Source organism: Sciurus vulgaris (genome assembly GCF_902686455.1).
Source record: "Sciurus vulgaris genome assembly, chromosome: 6".
Lineage (NCBI taxonomy): Eukaryota > Metazoa > Chordata > Mammalia > Rodentia > Sciuridae > Sciurus > Sciurus vulgaris.
The window spans coordinates 7,224,136-7,241,986 of NC_136466.1; the positions used below are offsets into that span (position 1 = coordinate 7,224,136).

Below are 17,851 nucleotides of genomic sequence, written 5' to 3' on the forward strand. Positions count from 1 at the left end.
CTCCTGCCTCAGCCTCTTCTGTAGCTGGCATGGCATGTGTGCACCACCACATCCAGCTGGAAGAACTGTTAACTTGCTGAAAATTGAAGAAGACTGAAGGCTGAGTTTGTGTGTTGTCAGTATTGCCATTTTGGCCGGGGTATAGCGCTGTGGTGAAGCAGGTGGTAAAGCAAGCGCTCAGCATGTGTGAGGCTGGGGTTCAACACCCAGGCCCACAAAACATATGTGTTTTGGGTACAAAATAACAATGATACATTTATAGTCATTTGTACTCCTTGGAATGCATATACTCTTTGGGGTGCATGTAGAGCCATTTTTGTATCCCAAAGAATCTCACATATTCATTTCAGATGTGGCCAGGGGTTGTGTGTGGAGGAAAATGGGGGCGTTATTTCCTCTGGAGAAGATGTTTAAATCTATCTCAGCCTCCACCAGCCCCAAGCTCTGGAGATCTCTCTCCCCTATAATTGCATCTTCCTTCCAAGGCCTAATTTCCTTGGCCCTCACCTGCTATCTGCAAGGGGAAAACAAAACCAAGAAATACCTCCTCGTCAGCGTGGACTGTGACCTAGTGGTACCTACGCAAGACATAAATACCCCAACCTAGGAATAACTTAGATCTGCATGTCCAGTCCCCAAGGCAGCGTTCCAGGGCACAGGAAGGGACGGCACTGACTGACAGGCCCACTCCACATGCATTCTCGATGACTTCACCCACTTGCTTCCCTGGAATTCTGAAGCCCAAGATCATGTTCCCCACACCCACCCCTGGGATGGTCTACATTGTCTCTGGCTCTTCTCTGTCCCCATTGCCAAACAAAGAGCACTCCGATGGGAAAGACTAGCCGGGCGAGCCGACGATGCAGAGGAAAGGAAGAAGAGATGAGGCTTTGCAGTCTTTGGACTTTCGCTAAATTGGCCAATTTCACATCAGTAACTGCCTCGTCTGTCACCACCAGCTTTCAGGTGACTTTCTGCAATGAGACTTGGGAGACCCGATAACATCTCAGACACAATTTCTTTGCAGTCGTTTTTCCATCATCAGCCCTTCTTAGCATTGAAATAAAAATAGGCAGAGCTTCTCCAAAAGAGTTCTTTTTATATCAGGCCCTGCAACCCAGAAACCCCTTTCAGGGAACTGTACACTTTCTTGGGTTCATATAAAACCAAAGACAAAAAGATCAGGCATATCTCAAGTCCAGCTGGGACTTTGCCTCACCCGGGTGGACAGGACACTGCCCAGCTAGCTGCCACGTTTGACTCTTCTTCCTTGCAGTGTGACCTTAGGCAAGTCACCTCGCCCCTCTGAACACTCTTCATTTTCTATAAATGATGACAATAATAATATTCCACATTGCCGTGAGGGCCTAATGAGAATATTTTTTTTTTTTTTCCGTACTTGCAATTAAACCCAAGAACATTCTACCACTGAGCTACATCCCCAGCACTTTTTATTTTTTATTTTGAGACAGGGTCTCACTAAGTTGCAGAGGCTGGCTTTGAACTTGCTCTTCATTTGCCTCAGCTTCCTGAGTACCTGGGATTACAGGTGTGTACCACAGCACCTGGTCCTAATGAGATTCTTAATATGAGAGTATTTGTACTTTAATGCAATTCATATATACATGTAGGTGTTTCTTACACGTATTTCATATGTATGTATATATGAAATCTATAGCAGCCTCATTCCTCACCAGCACCTTTCAGGTGGTTTTCTGCAAGGAGACTTGGGAGGCACTTTGAAATATATAGATACACATTTATACAAAATCAGATAAGATGGAGAGAGTTAGTAAAGGGTGTGGAGTGGAGGAGTTCAAAGGCTGACTATGGACGACCCCTGCTTCATCTCTGTTTAGCTGTACAATTATCACCTCCCCATTAACGGCAAACCTCCTGAACCACAGACATGCTGTGCTTTTTTTTAAAGACCAGCAGCAGACACACATGGTGCTATGCTCACAGCAGGGCTGGGCCTGGGGCTGGCACAGATTTCTCAACCCTGTGCTCACCTGCTGTGTGGTTTCAGCTCTGCTGTCTCACCTCTCTGTGCAGTTTGCTGTGAAGTTTACTTGTCTCCTCTGCAGAAATGGGAGAACCTATACTTCCTGAATCCCAGGGTTGCTGTGAAGGAGAAGAGTGAGAATGGAGTGAGGAATGCCACCGAGGGGGTGATGGCCACTCTGAGTCCTGGGCCTTCAGTCAGGACACAGTCCCGGGCCTAGTCTTCAAATTAGCACTCACATCATGCCTCAGGCTCCATTTTCCTCCTCCGGGAAATGGGTCTGAGTATGTACTCCACCCAGGTGGTAGGATAAATGAAGTCTTGCCTGAATACATAAAAAGTACCTGGCTCAAGGTGCTGGGCAGCACACCTTGGCGCCCAGGCCCCAGGTAAATCTCCTGCCTCTGGGAGGCACCATTGCGACATGTAATCTATGGACTGTGGCCTCCCAGGTCTTCAGGTCTCACCCTGACTGGGTCACTGCCTGTCTCTGCCACCTCATTCTCATGAATGCTCTGAACCTGGTCCCCTTAACTCAGAACGCCCAGCCGTGAGATTCGCACGGGTCGGTGGGTGTAAATCGCGGAGCGTCAGTGTCGGCCCCTGGAGAAGCGCTCCCTAAAAAGGGCTGTTATTATCTGCTTGGCTTGCTCCCCTGGGCGTTGAGGTGTAAGTTTAATGATGGGGGGCGGGAGGTGGGACGAGGGCGCCCGGGCGCCTGCGATCTCCCCGCTGGTGGAGCGGGCCGGGCCGGTGTCAGCGCGCATTTATTGATGGCAGGTATTTGGGGAGTAATTGAGCGCGGCGGCCGGCCCGGGGCGAGAGTGGGCCTCCACGAGCAATTAAATGTGATTAGGCCGAGACCTTCGGGATCCAGCTGGGTGATTGATAACCCGGCTGCATTCCTGCAGGGCCCGCGACATCAAACGGGCGGCCGGCGGCGGGCGGGGCGGAAGGGGCCGCGCGCAGGGCCGCGGTCCTCCAGCTCGCGACGCCCACCGGTTCCATGGGGAAAGCCAGGGACGTGCCCCTTCAGGCGCAGAGGTCTCTCGTCGCTCGCCTGCCAGGTGCAGCGGGGAGGGGAGGACGCGGCGAGGAGCGCCGCGCCGAGCGCACCGCCAGCGGCCGCGAAATCGCTGCAGCCGGGAAGGGACGAACAGGAGAGAACGAGAAGCGGGACATAGGTGGTGGGAGGGAGAGAAAACTAGGAACGGGAAAAGATGGAGAGGCGCAAGGAGGAGCGAAGGGACGGGCAGAGAAGAGCGAAGGACGCGGGAGACGCGTGAAGGGCGTGAGCACCGATAGATCGCGGCCGGGAAGACGAGGAAGCCGGGCAGCGCAAAGGCAGGCGGACGCGGAAACCCTGGAGGCGGGGAAGGGGGATAAAGCACGAGCACCGTGGGTGGGGGCCAAAGATGAGAAAGGGAAGTGAGCGACCAAGGACGAGGAAGACGAGGGGAGACTAGGAGGAGGATCGCAAAGGCAGCGAAGAAACCGGCCCGGGCCCCTCCCTGGCTCCCCAACCCCACCCGCACGCCAGTCCCGCCTCGGGTCAGCAAATGCTATGCGCCGGGCCCAGCGCCCCTGGTGTCCCGGGGACCATGCATCTGCCCTGGAGAGCCAGGCTGGGGCCAACCCAAACATCATCAGCTCCCTACCCCTCCGGGCTGGGCGAGGGGCGACTCCCTGCACCCCAAGTCTGGGCCCCTCAAGTCATAAATCACACGTGGAGGTGCTGGGGGTTCCCGGGCGGTTGCCTCGGGATCTTGGAGTCTCTGGAGCCAGGGAACAGTTTCTGTCTCTGCTGACTCCACAGACAGGATCAAAACAGCATGAAAGAAATCAGAGAGAACGTGGTCGGCAGGAGCTGGACTTCTAAAACCCCCTTCCGCCCCCATAGGCTTCAATATTAAAAAACCCCCTAGGAGCCTCAGACACTGTATTAATTAGTGCAACCACCCATGAAAAGTTGGGTTTGGAGCGGCATTCTTTGCCCTGTGTGAAAAACCAAGTCTAATAAACAATTGTTAAGTTGGCCTGTTGCCGCTGGTAAATTACATAGCATTAAAAAAATAATGCTTTTCATATTAGGCACTAATTAAAGGTTGGGACAGCTTTAAAACAAGAGAGGGAGGGGGGAAATCAAAGAAAATATAAAAATGTTCTTTCAAGAGTTATGGGAGGTTAATAAAGTATGTCTGTTAGACTGAGCCTACTTTGCCCCTAGCTACAGCCAAGCTGGAGCCACCACAATTGGGTCTCAATAAGATAATGATATTCCTTTCTCTGCTATTAAAAGCCTCCCAGTGCAAACTTAAAATGATTTATTTAATTTAGGAAATTATGAGGTGTAACTTCAAAGCCCGAGCCGTTAGTAATGGAAAATACCAGGTTGTTTAAAATTATAATAATAATTGTTTGGAGGACTCGGGACATCAAAGTGTTTTCATCCACAAATGCAGAGAGGTCCAGAGGAGGTTGGAAAGAGTCAGAGGAGGTGGATGGAGTTTGGATTTGATTATTAGGAACCTTATCAGGGCAAGATTCAGGATTCCGCAACCTAGTCCTCTGTTCGGCTTTGAAGCGGGTTATTTTGAAAGTCGTTTTACTGCTTTTTATTTAGTTCCTAGGAGGGAGGAGGTGAGAGGGTGGCAGGGGTGGGAGTGGAGTTGACAGGCTCTCCCTCCTGGCTGTGACTACTTTGTTTCATTAGGAGGCCTGGGGCATCACCCATCCCAGCATTTATTTTTTTCCTTACATGGAAAGGGGCAACGGCGCGATTGACTTCACCAACCCGGCCATGTGATTTTGGGGAGGGGGGTGTGTTTGTGACGTGGGTTCTTTTATAAATGAGGTTTATGCTTATTTCAAGCCCAGCAGTGGAAAGGCAGTGGGGGTGGGGGAATGGCCTCTCCAACCCGTGGCAAATGAGAGGCTTTTATAGCGAAGAATGGCCGTGGGAGTTTTCATTCGGTCAGACAAGGTTCTGCTCAAAGGCAGGGATCCTCTTTTCAGTCGGGTCAGGCAGACGCTTCGCCCGCGCCGCTCTCAGCCAGGCCCTCGCCTACCTCCTGCGGCCCTGCCCCCGCACGGCCAGGCAGGGCAGGGTGGGAGGGGTGGGGGAGAGCTCAGCCAGGTCCCCGGTGGTGGAGAAGCCCCTCAGAGACTCCAGCCTGGGCTCTCCAGATCCCTGCATGGTTCTGGAGAGGCCTGCCTTGCCAACTCTGGTGCCCACCTCCGCCGCTCACCCTTCCACTGGAATCCCTCACTGCCTACCAGTTCTGTGACCTCAGTGAGCCACCTCCCAAAGCCTGTCTCCTCAATGCTAAATAACAACTGTGAACCTCTCCAGAGGGTGTGCAAGGACTACAGGAGTGCACGCGTGTCATAAAGCCTAGTCCGTCACTTAGCAGGGGCTCTGAAAGGCGGTTTCCCTGCTTGTTTCCCGCTTTCAAAAGGCAGAGTGTCTCTGGAAAGTTGGAAGGAGGCGTTTAAAGTATGGATGGGCAGGTGGATCTGTGCTGGGCTCCTGGCAGTCGACTTGAGAATGTCCAAAGGTCACACACTGGCAGCTTAAGCGCTCATTTCCAAAGCTGGTCTGCAAGAGGCCTGGGTGAGTGTGGGTCTTTCGCAAGCCGCTGATGGTCAGTCTGGCCTCTGAAACGCCAGGACCAAGCCTGAGGCCAGGACCTTGGAACCCCACCTGGGACAGAGGGTGGAAAGGAGCCCCAGAGCAAGGCTCACGGCCCTGCTGGGCGGACCTTGGGCCTGGTCCTGGACGCTGTAACCGCCTCGAACCAGGAGCGCCAAAGTGCAACAAAGCGTCTTAGCCTGTTTCCCCACCCCACCTCCGAGCCTCAGTTTTTCTCCAGAGTCAGAAGCATGGGCGCAGGGCGGCGCCCAGCTACCAGACTGATTCGTCCACCCCACCAGGCTCACAAAAGGCAGCTCCGATTCCCGGAATAGCACGGGGATCGCGGACCTTTGCTTGTGGCAAGCAGCCTTCAACGGGAGCCAGCATCTCCGGATCCCCCACCCAGGGAACTTTGCCCGGGCTGCGGGGTCCGACCGGCGCCGGGAAGGAAGTTCCGAGGACAGGCTAATTAGGGACCCAACTTGGCGGCTGATGACGAAACCAGGAAGGATTTTGGCCTTTGGAAAATGCATCCCTTAAATGTATATGGTTAGATTCTGGTCTGGGACTGGCATGAAGACCCCTGGTGGCCCCTGGTGGCCCCGTGGGATGGTCGAGACGCGAGTTTGAGTAGGTTTGGGACGTTTCGGCCGCTCAGCTCCAAGTGCAGAGAGCGAACCGGAGGAAATCGGCCTCGAATTTCCAGCAGATCTCTCGGTTGGGCTCCGCGCTGCAGCTGAGAAACAGGAGTGGCCGACCCCTAGAAGTCCTGCCCCGCCGAATACAGGGTTTCCGCAGCCCACTTCCAAAGTGGGTGCCGGCACGACAGGAACTCGGAACGAAAGTGACAATCCTAGCGAGTGCTGGTGCCAGTCCCCACGCGCAGCTCCGGCAGCACCTAGTTCCGGCTGCACTTCTGTTTCTGTCCCCAAGGTCACTGAAGCCCACTTGATTTACTTGTGCAGCAGGAAACCGAGTTTAAGACCCTTCTCCGCCTCCCCCGCCCGTCACTATTTTACTTCAATGAGGGGACCTCTCAAAACCCAAGCCTGGTGCCGCGTGCGGTGCTGCATTGGGTTTCCCTGGGACAGGGAAGCTGGGACGCGAAAGAACCACCTTCACCCTTCAAAGAGAAATAGCGTTTGTTTGGGCTCCTTCTCCTTGGAAGGAGATAGAAAAGACAAACGGAAAGCGAATTGACACCCCCTTGGAGTGCCTCTCTCCAACCCAATGAATGCACCTAGTTTCTCCAGAGAAAAGCTGTAAATCCCTTCTCTCAACTTTAGGTCAATTGCTTTGAGAGCTCCAATATTTCAAGTTCAAAATCTTCCCTGATCATCTGTAAGCTACCCAGATTCTGGTCCCCTCTGCACCTCTTCTTTTAAGAGATCACCTTTCACTACAGTTTGAAAACTTCCCAACAGCAATCCTCCTTTTCCATGAGCAACACAAGCCGCAGAGGAAACATTTCAAAGTATCTCAATATTTTCAATTTACTCCTCCCCCACAAGGCCACAACACTGGATCCATTCAAATTAAAACAATAATTAAAAGAACCAGCCCCCTCCCTCATCGGGGTAGTGTTTGTGAACTGAGAATAGAGAGCTCCTTTTAAAATAATTGTGAGTTGGGACAAACTTGACTGCAATAAAACAAACATTTAATTTAATTCAGAATAAGAGATAAGAAATAACTCTTCAATAAAATATATAAAATTGTACAATGTACCCTTTCAAAGGGATAGAAGTGTAGGGGGGTGGGGAGGAGCTGGACAGGCAGGTGAAACACCAAGACGCTAAATGGGCTGTTTGACAACACCATTTTTAGCAAGTTAAATGATGGCTTTACCCTCTGCCCTCAACATGTTAAAAAGTATATAAAATTTTCCTAAGTTTAGCACATATAATATGTACACACAGAGAAAGTATGATTTTTTTTTTTTTTCCTTCCTGGCTCTACTAATTATTTAAGAATATTTAGCATATAGGTAATGGTTACAAAATATTTGCTTTTTTAAGCAGAAAATTACTACACTTCCACACCCCCCCCAAATCATCTTTGCAAATTGATATACCTAGTATTTCATAGAAATCATCGATTCCTTCTGACACCCTTTAACTTTTTGCTCTCTGATGACCTGAAATGGAGTTAAATAGCACAGCACTGGGAGAGTTAGGAAGTATTTCTATTTTCTACCTTACCCTGGGGTGGTCTCAGGATTATCTCATCCCCCTCTTTTCAATCTTATGGAAAAAATGATAAAGCTGACAATATGCAGAGGAAGGGAAATAGTCAAATGCAGAAGCATCTCAAGCTTTTTCTTATGCACATAAAATGCAAACATGTTATAACCTCCTTCACTTGCCAGAAGTTTTCCACTGTCTACTTCCTACATGCATAGTGTGTAAGTCTAGCATTTGTGTTCCGAAAGCGGAAGTCAAATCAGCCTATCAAGACCATCAAATTTGCAAATGACCTGTCTCCCCCTTTACGAAAACACAACAGATGGACTTACAGTCTCTTTAAGGTGATATACAGAAAAATGCATATGTATATAAATTTTCCCTTTCCAAATAATTTGAATTTTTATGTTTGCTGTATAAAAATGTCTTATATTTTATTATATATATATTTATACATAAAAACTGCCAGAGCCAATTTTCAGGAAAGGAGAAGGGGGCATTTAGGATAAGGCGCCGTAAACAGGACGTGGTGCCTCCCACCTGAAGAAGAATCTCAAACTATGACTTGGGGCCCTGTGGGCCTAGCCGCTTGGACGGTGCCTGAAAGGTCCCCTGCAGGAGGACTGGGCCGGTCGCCTTCTTTGAGACAGAGGGGAACCCTTTTAAACACACATCCATCCTGGAGTCTGTGGATCTGGTCCTCCTTAGGACAGATGGTACATGCCGTATCCCACTGGCGTGGCGTAGAGTCCGACGGGTGGGATGGGAAGCACAGGTCTATGGAAGGGGTAGGACGCTCCGTATATGGACGCTGCTTGCAGGGGCGCATTGATGGGGAAGGGGAGGCTGAAGCCCGAGGGCAGCATGGGTTTGGCTGCCATCTTCAGCTTTTCCAGTTCTGCCTCCTGCAGTCTTTTTGCCTTGGCCCTTCGGTTCTGGAACCAGATTTTGACCTGGGTCTCTGTGAGGTTCAGAGAGCTAGAGAACTCCGCGCGCTCTGCGATGGAGAGGTACTGTTTCTGGCGGAATTTGCGCTCCAGCGCTAGGAGCTGGGACGTGGTGAAGGGTGTGCGAGGCTTCCGATTGGTCTTGTGTTTCCTCAGGGTGCAGGTGGTGGGGCTCATGTGTCCTAAGGGACAGAGAGGGGATGGGTTAGCAAGGTCTGTCTGCGGGCCTCCTCCTAACAGAAAACCCTGTGCTTCTCACACACACACACACACACACACACACACACACACACACACACACACACACACAGTTTCATCTTTCAAAAAAAGCTACTTCTGTCAAAACGATGTATTTTTGGAGGGGGGGCAGATAAGGAAGACAGAATTTCAGGTGGATAAGTTGCTTTATTATTTTTTTTTAAATCAGTTTGGAAATTGAATGATGTTATGGAACTTTCTATCTGGAGAACAAATAGCATTGAGGATAATGGAATAGGACTGGCAGGAACAGAGCCCTGGTAAGTCAAGGGAGCAGACTTCCCTGAGAAAAAAAACCTTCTGAATTTAACTTCTCTGGTCTTTAAAATAGGGAGGGGCTCACTCCCAAGAATAGTGAAAACACTTGAAGGGGGCCCTACACACTGGGTTAGCCCTTCCCGGGTCAGAGCCCATGAATATTGGACTGCATGTTCTTGAAGGATAATCACGCAGATAAGGTCTGTGGTCAATTAATAGGATCTGTGGATGTGTGGGCTGCCCCATGCCATAAGCAACCACAGGCTGTCATTCCATCCAGTCTTCAGATTATAAAACCTGAACATGGACATCATTTTACAGATCTGGAAGTGGGATAAGTTTCTTGGCTGGGTGCTTTGGTAATATAAACTTTACTAAGACAGAGGGGAAAATTAGCTCACCCATAAATGTACATGTCAGGGGAAATCACACTGCCTCTGAATTGAGAGCACATGATGACATCTTAGTCATCCGTACCCATTCCATGGTTTAGGGGAAATGTGTAAATGATTAGTTTGTCACCAGAATTTAAAAGTGTGGAATAACAAGCAAAATAAAGGTATGGCAACAGCATCCAGACTCCGCTCTTAAACTGGATTCAATTATAGGAAGTTGCAGGCTAGGACTTCCTGGGATGCCAGGACACCTACTAACTTGGGGCTTGTTTTCCTCAAGGGCAGGGGGAGGAGAACAGAGCTTAAGGAACTGAATGCTAAACAATTAATTTTCTGCACTTGGCTTTTATGAGCTATGCTAATTTTCTAAATGTAGCCACAGTAGCAACTCCAGGATACTCCGGGGAGAATGTCGCATTTCTAGTTTAGTTACTTTGGTGGCCTGTGAAAGAGTTGACACTTCATACTTGAGAGTGACACAGCACAAGTCCCAACCCGGCCTCCATTTCCAACAAGAGATGGATCTTTCCTGGAGTCACAGGATTAACCATCAGTTCACCAGCAAGTAAGAAAAAAAAAAAAAAAAAAAAGTAGTAGGTTCTGTAATCAAAGAACAGAAATCCAGGGGAAGGATGGGTAGGAAACAGATAAAAGTCTAGACTTTTGCATATGCTAATCCCTGAATAAGCCAGAGAGCGAGAAGGGGAGCCTTCTGAATTTACAAATGAACTACACCACCGCTGTCAAGACTCTCAGGAGACACACAAAGTTCCCTACCCAAACTTGGCCAGGTTCTCAGGAGGACCCAGTGAGTCTCTCAGGAAGACCTGGTGGTGCACACACTTGCTCCTGGCTGAACACAGGGGTGTTGAGCCTTCTAAATGCCTGGGCAGGGTAACTCCAGCTGCTCTGTGGGCTGCATTTAATTTGAAATCCGGGCAATGGGGACGGCACATGTGTATCAAAGCCACAAGGCTCTGAGGTTCCCTCCCTCTCCGAGCTCCACTCCCCCCCTTCCCCTGCCCCATTTTAAACCAGGGGAGGAAGGATGCGATTATACCAGGCAAAACAGCATTTATCCTACTTCCTCCCAATAACAAAACCCCGGCCGGCGCCGGCTCCCTCCTGCTCCAGGCGCTGTGGCTGGGGTGCTCCCAGGCCCACCCTGTTCAACCAGAGCACTGGGCTCCTGCTGCCACCTCCAGGCCCAGATTTACAAATGAAATCTTTCCTGAGACCCTCCAGCTCTTCTTGGGGAAAGGTCACTCTCAGGGCCAGAGGTTGTAGCCTGGTAGAGGGTAGGGGAGCTGAGTGCCCCAGGGACGGCCCTCCTAAGCCCTGGAGGAGCTAGGATGCTGAGATTCCTGACCTTTGAGTATCATTCCATTTAAGGCCTGAATCTTTGATGTGCTGCTGGCATTGCCCCAGGCCTAGGAATACACAGTTACTCAAAATTTGTTAAACACATTAAGTATGTGAGTGTTTTCGAGCCTCTATTTCACTGTCAATAAAATAAGCAAATTATACCTATCCTCAGGGTTGTTTGGAGTATCACATTTTCGAATGCCCGGAGCCCCACCTGCCACTTGGTAAGTGATCACTAAACGTCCTCAAGCTCTTTCAGTCAGGCCCAAATTGCTGATCCTCTGAACTTTGCTGAAACGTTCTCATCTGTTAACAAGAGGCCCACCGCTGCCGTACAAAGGAGATCAGATAAGATACTACTGCGAATGCTGTGCAACTGGAGTTTAAATTCTTTGAGTCCTTAATCTCCATGCCCTTTGAGTCTTTCAGAATTTCAACAGGGTGGAGAGGGACTGCCAGAGGGGACAGTCCCTGACGCCTGCAAGTAGGGCCCAGTCTTGTTCTCAGAATGCTTTGCGTCTGTCTCCATTTGGGAGGGCTGAATGATGGAAATGGAGAAAGGTTCGCTCCCAGTTTAGGAAAGTCCCTCCACAGACCCCGCTCTTTCTCACCTTTCCTGAAGGTAGGGCAGGGGTGCAGTGAGAAGAAAAAGCAACGAGGAAATAGAGAAATGTTAAAAGCCAAGCGACAGAACTACAAGGATCTGTAGAGAATGACTTCAAATTGCAGAGAACCCACGCCCCAAAACATGCTAAATCTGGAATCGGTACGGCCTCACTGGAAGTGGAGGCTAGGAGCAGACTTGGTCCTGGTCTTTGGGGAGAGGGATCAAAGGTGGTCAAGTCACCCAACAGAGGAGCAGGGTATGGACACCAGATCCCCATGCCCAACACAATGGTTGCTGGTGATCTGGGATGGGAATGATCTCTCAAAATGCTCTGTGTCCACGTTTGGGAAAGGGGATAGCCACAGGTTGCTAGCCTCTGCCTACACTTGGAGGTTCTAGGTAGGATCGGATAGGGTGAGGTAAGCAGCATCTTTGATCATCTCGCAAGCCCTGCTGGAATGCTGTTAATTACTACTGTGAGCCCAGCGAAGCCCTCGTGTTTCTTGGCCCCAGCCCGCTCGCATCGAAGCGCAGAACCTCGCCAAGGAGGCGCTGGCTGCGGCGACGATAGGGACACCTTTTCTTCCCCCATCAGTGTCTCCATCATCCTTTCGTGGGACACGGCTTCTACACCCGCAAGTCTCACGAAAGATGATTTCACTCAATATCTGGTTTGACTCCGGATCTTTAAAATGGGGGCCCACCTCACAGGACTGTGCGTTTTGAAAGGAGATGAGACAACTCCGTGTCTGACACATACCAAAGAGTGAGTCAACGTGGAACCCCCTCATTCCCCTGGCAGAGAGACTCCGGGGCCAATGGGGCAAAATATGCTAAGTGGTAGGGCTGCAAAAACCGGCGACAGAGTGACCTCGCAAACCCAGCTGGGGTCCACTCTCCAAAGATGAGCGAGTCCGCTCTTCCGTGGAGCACTGTACAGGAAGGAAGGCGATCCCAGACACTCTGGGCGCCGCGATTCCAAGTGTCTAGGATGCTGTCGGCACGCTGAACTCCCCAACGGAGGACGAGAATTTCTGGCTCGCTTTCCAGACGCACAGCGCGTGCAGAGGGTCTCCTTGCCCGCAGCCTGAAATCCCCGCGCCCAGTGCCCTCCGGCACCCGACGCACCCGCCTACCCCTCGTTCCAACCCTGGCGCGCACTCACTTGGTGGCGGCGAGTATCTGCCGGGTTCCTGCATCCACGCCGCTCCGTCTTCCGAATTTTCCGACTTGACTGAGGCAGTCTCAAAAGGCTTGACCAGAGGCCCGGGGCTATGCGCGTCCCGGGAGCCGTGTCCCGGCAGCAGCAGCGGCCTCAGGGTGGCCCCTGCCGAGGCGCTTTCGGCCGGCAGCGGGGACGCCTCTTTGGGCGGCTTCTTGTCCGACATGAGCGCCTCCACGCTGAAGGGCAGGCTGGAGACCTTGACGCGACGCTCCTCGGCGCCCCCCTCGGCGCCCCCGGGCCCCGGGCCTGGCCCGGCCACCATCGCCGGGCCCTCCTCATCGGACGAGAACAAGTCGTTGCCTTTGGACGGAGAAGCCATGACTTCCCTGCCCCACGTAGATCCCGGCGCGCAACTCCGCTGGCAGCCCGGCGGCAGCGTCTCAAACTTTTTGCGGGGGAGACGGGAGGGGCGCTGGGAGCCGAGCTTTCCTCCAAGGGGAAGTGGGAGACTCGGCCCAGCCAATCCGCGCCCGCCCTGGCGCTGACGACACGGGCGCTCGCCTCCGATTGGCTCTTCCCGAAGAGGCTGTGGACTTTTTTTTTTTTTCCTGTTTGAAATAAATTAGGAGTTAATTACAGGAGCAGTCAGCAGAGTTGTTACTAGGCTATCCCTTAAGGGTTATAATCACGCCAAAACTGAAAAGTCCAAGACGTAATTAAGGCCGATTATTGAAAGAGGAAGTTCGCTGAGTCCCATTTCTTCTCTTTTTTGACCCCTCTTTGGTGCACATCTCACTCCCCCGGCTCGCACTCCGCCTGAACCGTCTTAAATCCGCAACTGGCGTTGCAAGAACATTTATGAAGCTCCCACTATTCGTCAAAACTGGACTAACTTTACAAATTTGTGGTAGTCCTGAAAAGCATGGCCAGTATCCCTGCTAAAAATAATGCAGGCATGGTGCTTAGAAGCACCTCGTCATAGCAAGCGCTCAAGAGGGTCCGCTACTATTATAACTCGTTCCTCTAGAAAAAGGGACCGGAGGGAGCCCGAAGGGAGTCAGAAGTTGCTTTCTCCTGAATACTTTCATAATAGAGGATTTAAATCAGTAGTATTTCTCATTTTCCATTTACACAAAATCGGGGTACTTTTAGAATGTGTAAGTCTGTGTTTTCTTCGCCTCTGAATCTCCTCTCTGGGCGAGCGAGATTCGGATCCAATCTTTTTCTCAAGACCGAGAGCAAATGTGTGTTCGTGAGTTTGAGTTTGTTTTTGTCATGTGTGTTTAGGTGCTGGTGTTTGCCTTGGAGAGTGGTGGGAAGGGAGGAAAAGTCACCGATATATGGTGTCCCCGCCCCCCACAAATCTCAGAGATACCAAGTCCCACGTTTGCACACCCCAGGCCTGAGTGTATTTTGGAGAAGCACATTTTTATTCATTGCACCGGACTTCATTTTTTTTTTTTTTTTTTTTTTTTTTTTAAAGCATAAACATCCAAAGTACGCCCTTAGGGATCCCCTTTCAAAGCCTTAGTGGTGGCGGTCTCGGAGCCGTGAGGAGGAGAGGGAGTTCTGACAGCGCAAAGAGGCCTCGGATCTCTTGGCTGTTCCGCAGGCCGCCGGGCGGAAAAGATCGCTTCTAATGATTCTTCGCAGGGTGCAGCTACTGTTTCCTATAGCTAAACGATTTTCCTAAGAGCGAGGTAAATACGAGGTGGCCGGCTGGGGACTTCGCACACAGCAGAGTCTTCCTAAACAGGTCCTAGAGCGTCGGAAGGAAGAGACGAAGTTTTAAATTATTTGAATGACCAAGGCTTGGAGGCTGCCTCCCAGTTCAAGAGTCTTAGAAACTTGACCCCCAGAGCTAAGATCCTTAAATTCTTTCCTCAGGACCTCTGGGATGCAGTTTCCTTCATCCCAAACCTTACCCAGGAGTGAAACTGTGCTGATCTGGGTTAACTTGAAGAAGCATTATCTGAATCTTAGAGAATAAACAGTGTTAATTAACCAGTTAATTCTTTTTGATCCTGAAAAAGTCAAAAAGTAAACAAGTTCTAAACACTGTTTTATGAAAACCTCTGGTTCAATCTCCCATCACAAGAAACAGGCACATTTTTTTTTTTTTAATGTTTACAAACTGGAAGCTCAGAGAAAGTTAAAAAAAAAAAAAACCATGAAAGCTATCTTAAGATGTATGTATTTTCCCCTTGAGTCATACCTGGTGATGGTTGGCTTGATATGCATCTCAAACACAGTACAGGTAAATCCAGATTAAGTTCTGTGCCTTCTAGATGCATGAGGCAAGGTGCGGGCTATATATTTTGGAAGCAAATCTGAAATTCGTTTAGCCCTCAGCTACCCAAGTGTACAAAAGTGTTCAACTTTCAGTTGGGCTGAACCCAGCCAATGTTTTACCATTGTTCTTGAAAACACATCGTTAATATTTGTCAGCTTCAGGGCAGACAGGCTCACTCCTGGGAAGTTAAAAAAAAAAAATAATTACATTGGAACACCTTAATTTTAATGAACTCATCTGGGAAAGGGAAAGTCAGGTTGCCCTCACTCCTCTGGGGTCCTGGTATCTAGGTGGATAGCAAAAATTCTAAAACCAGAAATAGGAGAATAGTAGAGATAAAAAGAATAACTGCTGTTGAAAACCAGAGTGCCAAATTATGGCCACAAATAGGAGGGATGGCCAGAGAGGAAGCCAGCTGGTTCACCCTAGGATGCAGGTGGCTCCCTAACGCTCTGTTGGGGTGGAGACGATTTGGGGAAGGGTCTCACTTCTCCAGGGAGAAGACTGGAATCTCAACCCAAATCTAGTCCTTCATGGAAAGCCCCACCTGTGCGTATGCTCAGCGCTGGCTGCCCCTCAGCAGTTTATTCACCTTTTCCCAGTCGCCTGACCTTGGCCAGGCAGCTTGGCCGCCTCCCCCCGACAACTTTTTTTTTTTTTTTTTTTAATTCTCTTATATGAGAAAGAATCCTACCTACCTGGGATGGCTCTTGTGGTAACTAAACTCGATAGGCTATATAAAGTAAGTAGGAGGTGTAGAGGATCGATTTTAAAAGGGCATTATTGTATATAAAAAGCAGTAAGGGTTTATCGAACGCTTTCTCGCCAGATATCCTAAAGTAAGATGTTTCACCAGCCTTCGCGAGCCTTGCGGTGGGTTCTTCGTAAAACCTTCAGGGCTGAGAATTTCGCATCGTCTCTCAGCGGAGGGCTGGCTCTGACCCTTTCGGGGCTCTCAGTGGATGTGAGTTCCCGGGGAGGTCTCCATAGCTGCAGAATTTGCAAGCACAAAAAAGCGGGGCTTCCATCCGAACTCAGCCACCACCAAGCATCAATTCTGCAGGATGCTTAAGTACCTAGATCGGTCTAGGATCTCATTTCTTGATCCTAACACACCGCAACAGGCCGGGTCGCCTCCCTCCACCCCTCCGCCACACTCCCGCCCCATTTTACAGATGAAAAGCTTTGGACTAGGAAGTGCTAAGTGCGCTGGCCAGGGTCACTCAGGTAGGAGGTGGGAGGCCCGCTAATCCCCCGAGAGCCGAGGCCTCTGCGCGCAGATCCTCAGCCCCCCACCTCCCCTAGCTCCGCGGGGCACTGCGCGCGGATCACGCTCGTTGGTACCGCAGCCGCGCACGCGCGCTCCGAGTCCCAGGACGAAGACACTTCCTTGCAAACCGTGGAGCGCAGCGCATAGACGGCAGCGCGAGTAACCCCGAGGACTGGTCGCCGGATCCCGGAGGCTAGGAGGAGGGGGAGGGGCAGCGAAGGGGCTGTAGACGGGCCAGGGCTGCGGGCAGGCGCCAGGCGCGGGGAGATGAAAGGCGGGCTCCGGGGGAAGGGGCTGCGCCGGGTGACCGGCTCCAGCCGCGCCGGGCGCCCCGCCCCCGCTGCCCGGGGCAGAGGCGGCTGCCCGCGCCGGAGCCGCGTTAATTGCTCTCGGCCCCGGCACTCAGCCTGCGCGGAGCCGGGACAACCTCACTCCAGGAGGAATGACAATTCGCCCTAATGGGACAACCTCGCTCCCAGAGGAGTGACAATTCCTTCTAATGGGCCGCTTGTTAGCGGCCTATTCTCCCGAACCCGGGTATCAGAAGCGGGCAGACAAGCGGGCGCCAACGTCCGCCAGGAATTCCACAACACTGCTCTCCACCCCCCAGACATTCGCTGTGTGACCTCAGGCAAAAGGCTGCTCCTCTCTGAGCTCATTTTTCTTACCTGTGCGGTCTGGCGAAGGAATGGGGAAGATCAATCCTCAGTGGGGTGGCCATATTCCCAGGCGTCTAGAGCAATCCCTTTCGGATTGACACAGCAGGGAAATACGTAGACAGGTCATTCAGGGTCACAGCGGTAGTTCGTGGGGGACAGTCCCCATGCTTGTGAAATTCTGGACTCCCAGCTGCTAGCTGTGCCCCTTCACAGGTTACAGAAGACCTCCTGAACTCTGAGCTAAAGCTCCCCATTTCACAGTTGAAAAGTTGAGAGGAAGAGAGGAGAGGCAGGCCTGAGATCGCAGCCGGCGCAGCCGGATCCACGCTGCACCTCTGGAAGAAGCCCCTGGCCAAGCTCTGCTGGGGGAGGGGGGTAGGTGGCCACATCAGCTGCACCTCCTGGCAGGTCCTGGGTGGACCTGGACGGGAATGGCCAGTCTCTAGACTTTGAATTGCTCCTGCCACAGCAGGTGTGGGTACCAAAGGGAGTCACCGTGAGGTTTCTGAGCCTTCTGCAGATCTGTAATCCCAGACCCCTAGGCCTGTAACCCGGGGAAGCTGAAGCAGCAGGATTGAGACTTCAAGGCCAGATTGAGCAATTTAGCAAGACCCTGTCTCAAAATAAGAAAGGATAAGGCGTGGAGCTCAGGGCACTTCCAGTACCTCCCCACAAACAAACAAAACCCCACACCCCAAACCCCGTGTCCCACTCCCTGCCTGCCACCACTACCCGAAGTTTCCCCTTTCAGAAATGAGCATGCCAATGCTCAGCCCCCGGGTGACCAGTGAGGACCTGGGGAGAAGCCATAG

General features: G+C 51.2%; 1 protein-coding gene and 1 long non-coding RNA gene across 2 annotated transcripts; both read right to left on the minus strand.

Annotated features, from left to right (window-relative positions):
* Window positions 1–7,280: 7,280 nt before the first annotated feature.
* MSX2 (msh homeobox 2) lies at window positions 7,281–13,319 on the minus strand. The gene is made up of 2 exons (XM_079145783.1): window positions 12,818–13,319; window positions 7,281–8,951 (listed from the first exon to the last, which is right to left on the minus strand). The coding sequence occupies exons 1-2, from the start codon at window positions 13,194–13,196 to the stop codon at window positions 8,527–8,529; spliced, it is 804 nt and encodes a 267-aa protein (XP_079001909.1). The 5' UTR covers window positions 13,197–13,319; the 3' UTR covers window positions 7,281–8,526.
* A 974-nt stretch (window positions 13,320–14,293) lies between these two features.
* LOC306663198 lies at window positions 14,294–17,407 on the minus strand. Its single transcript, XR_013764395.1, has 3 exons — window positions 17,049–17,407; window positions 15,033–15,288; window positions 14,294–14,576 (listed from the first exon to the last, which is right to left on the minus strand). It is a non-coding gene; the product is annotated as an uncharacterized lncRNA (long non-coding RNA).
* Between the last annotated feature and the right edge of the window lie 444 nt (window positions 17,408–17,851).

Bases quoted from the DNA above. Each gene is read 5' to 3' on its own strand.
- MSX2 (XM_079145783.1), bottom strand. From the start codon at position 13,196: ATGGCTTCTCCGTCCAAAGGCAACGACTTGTTCTCGTCCGATGAGGAG. The intron at 8,952-12,817 runs GTGAGTGCGCGC...TCTGTCCCTTAG, and splicing joins CAGATACTCGCCGCCACCAA to GACACATGAGCCCCACCACC.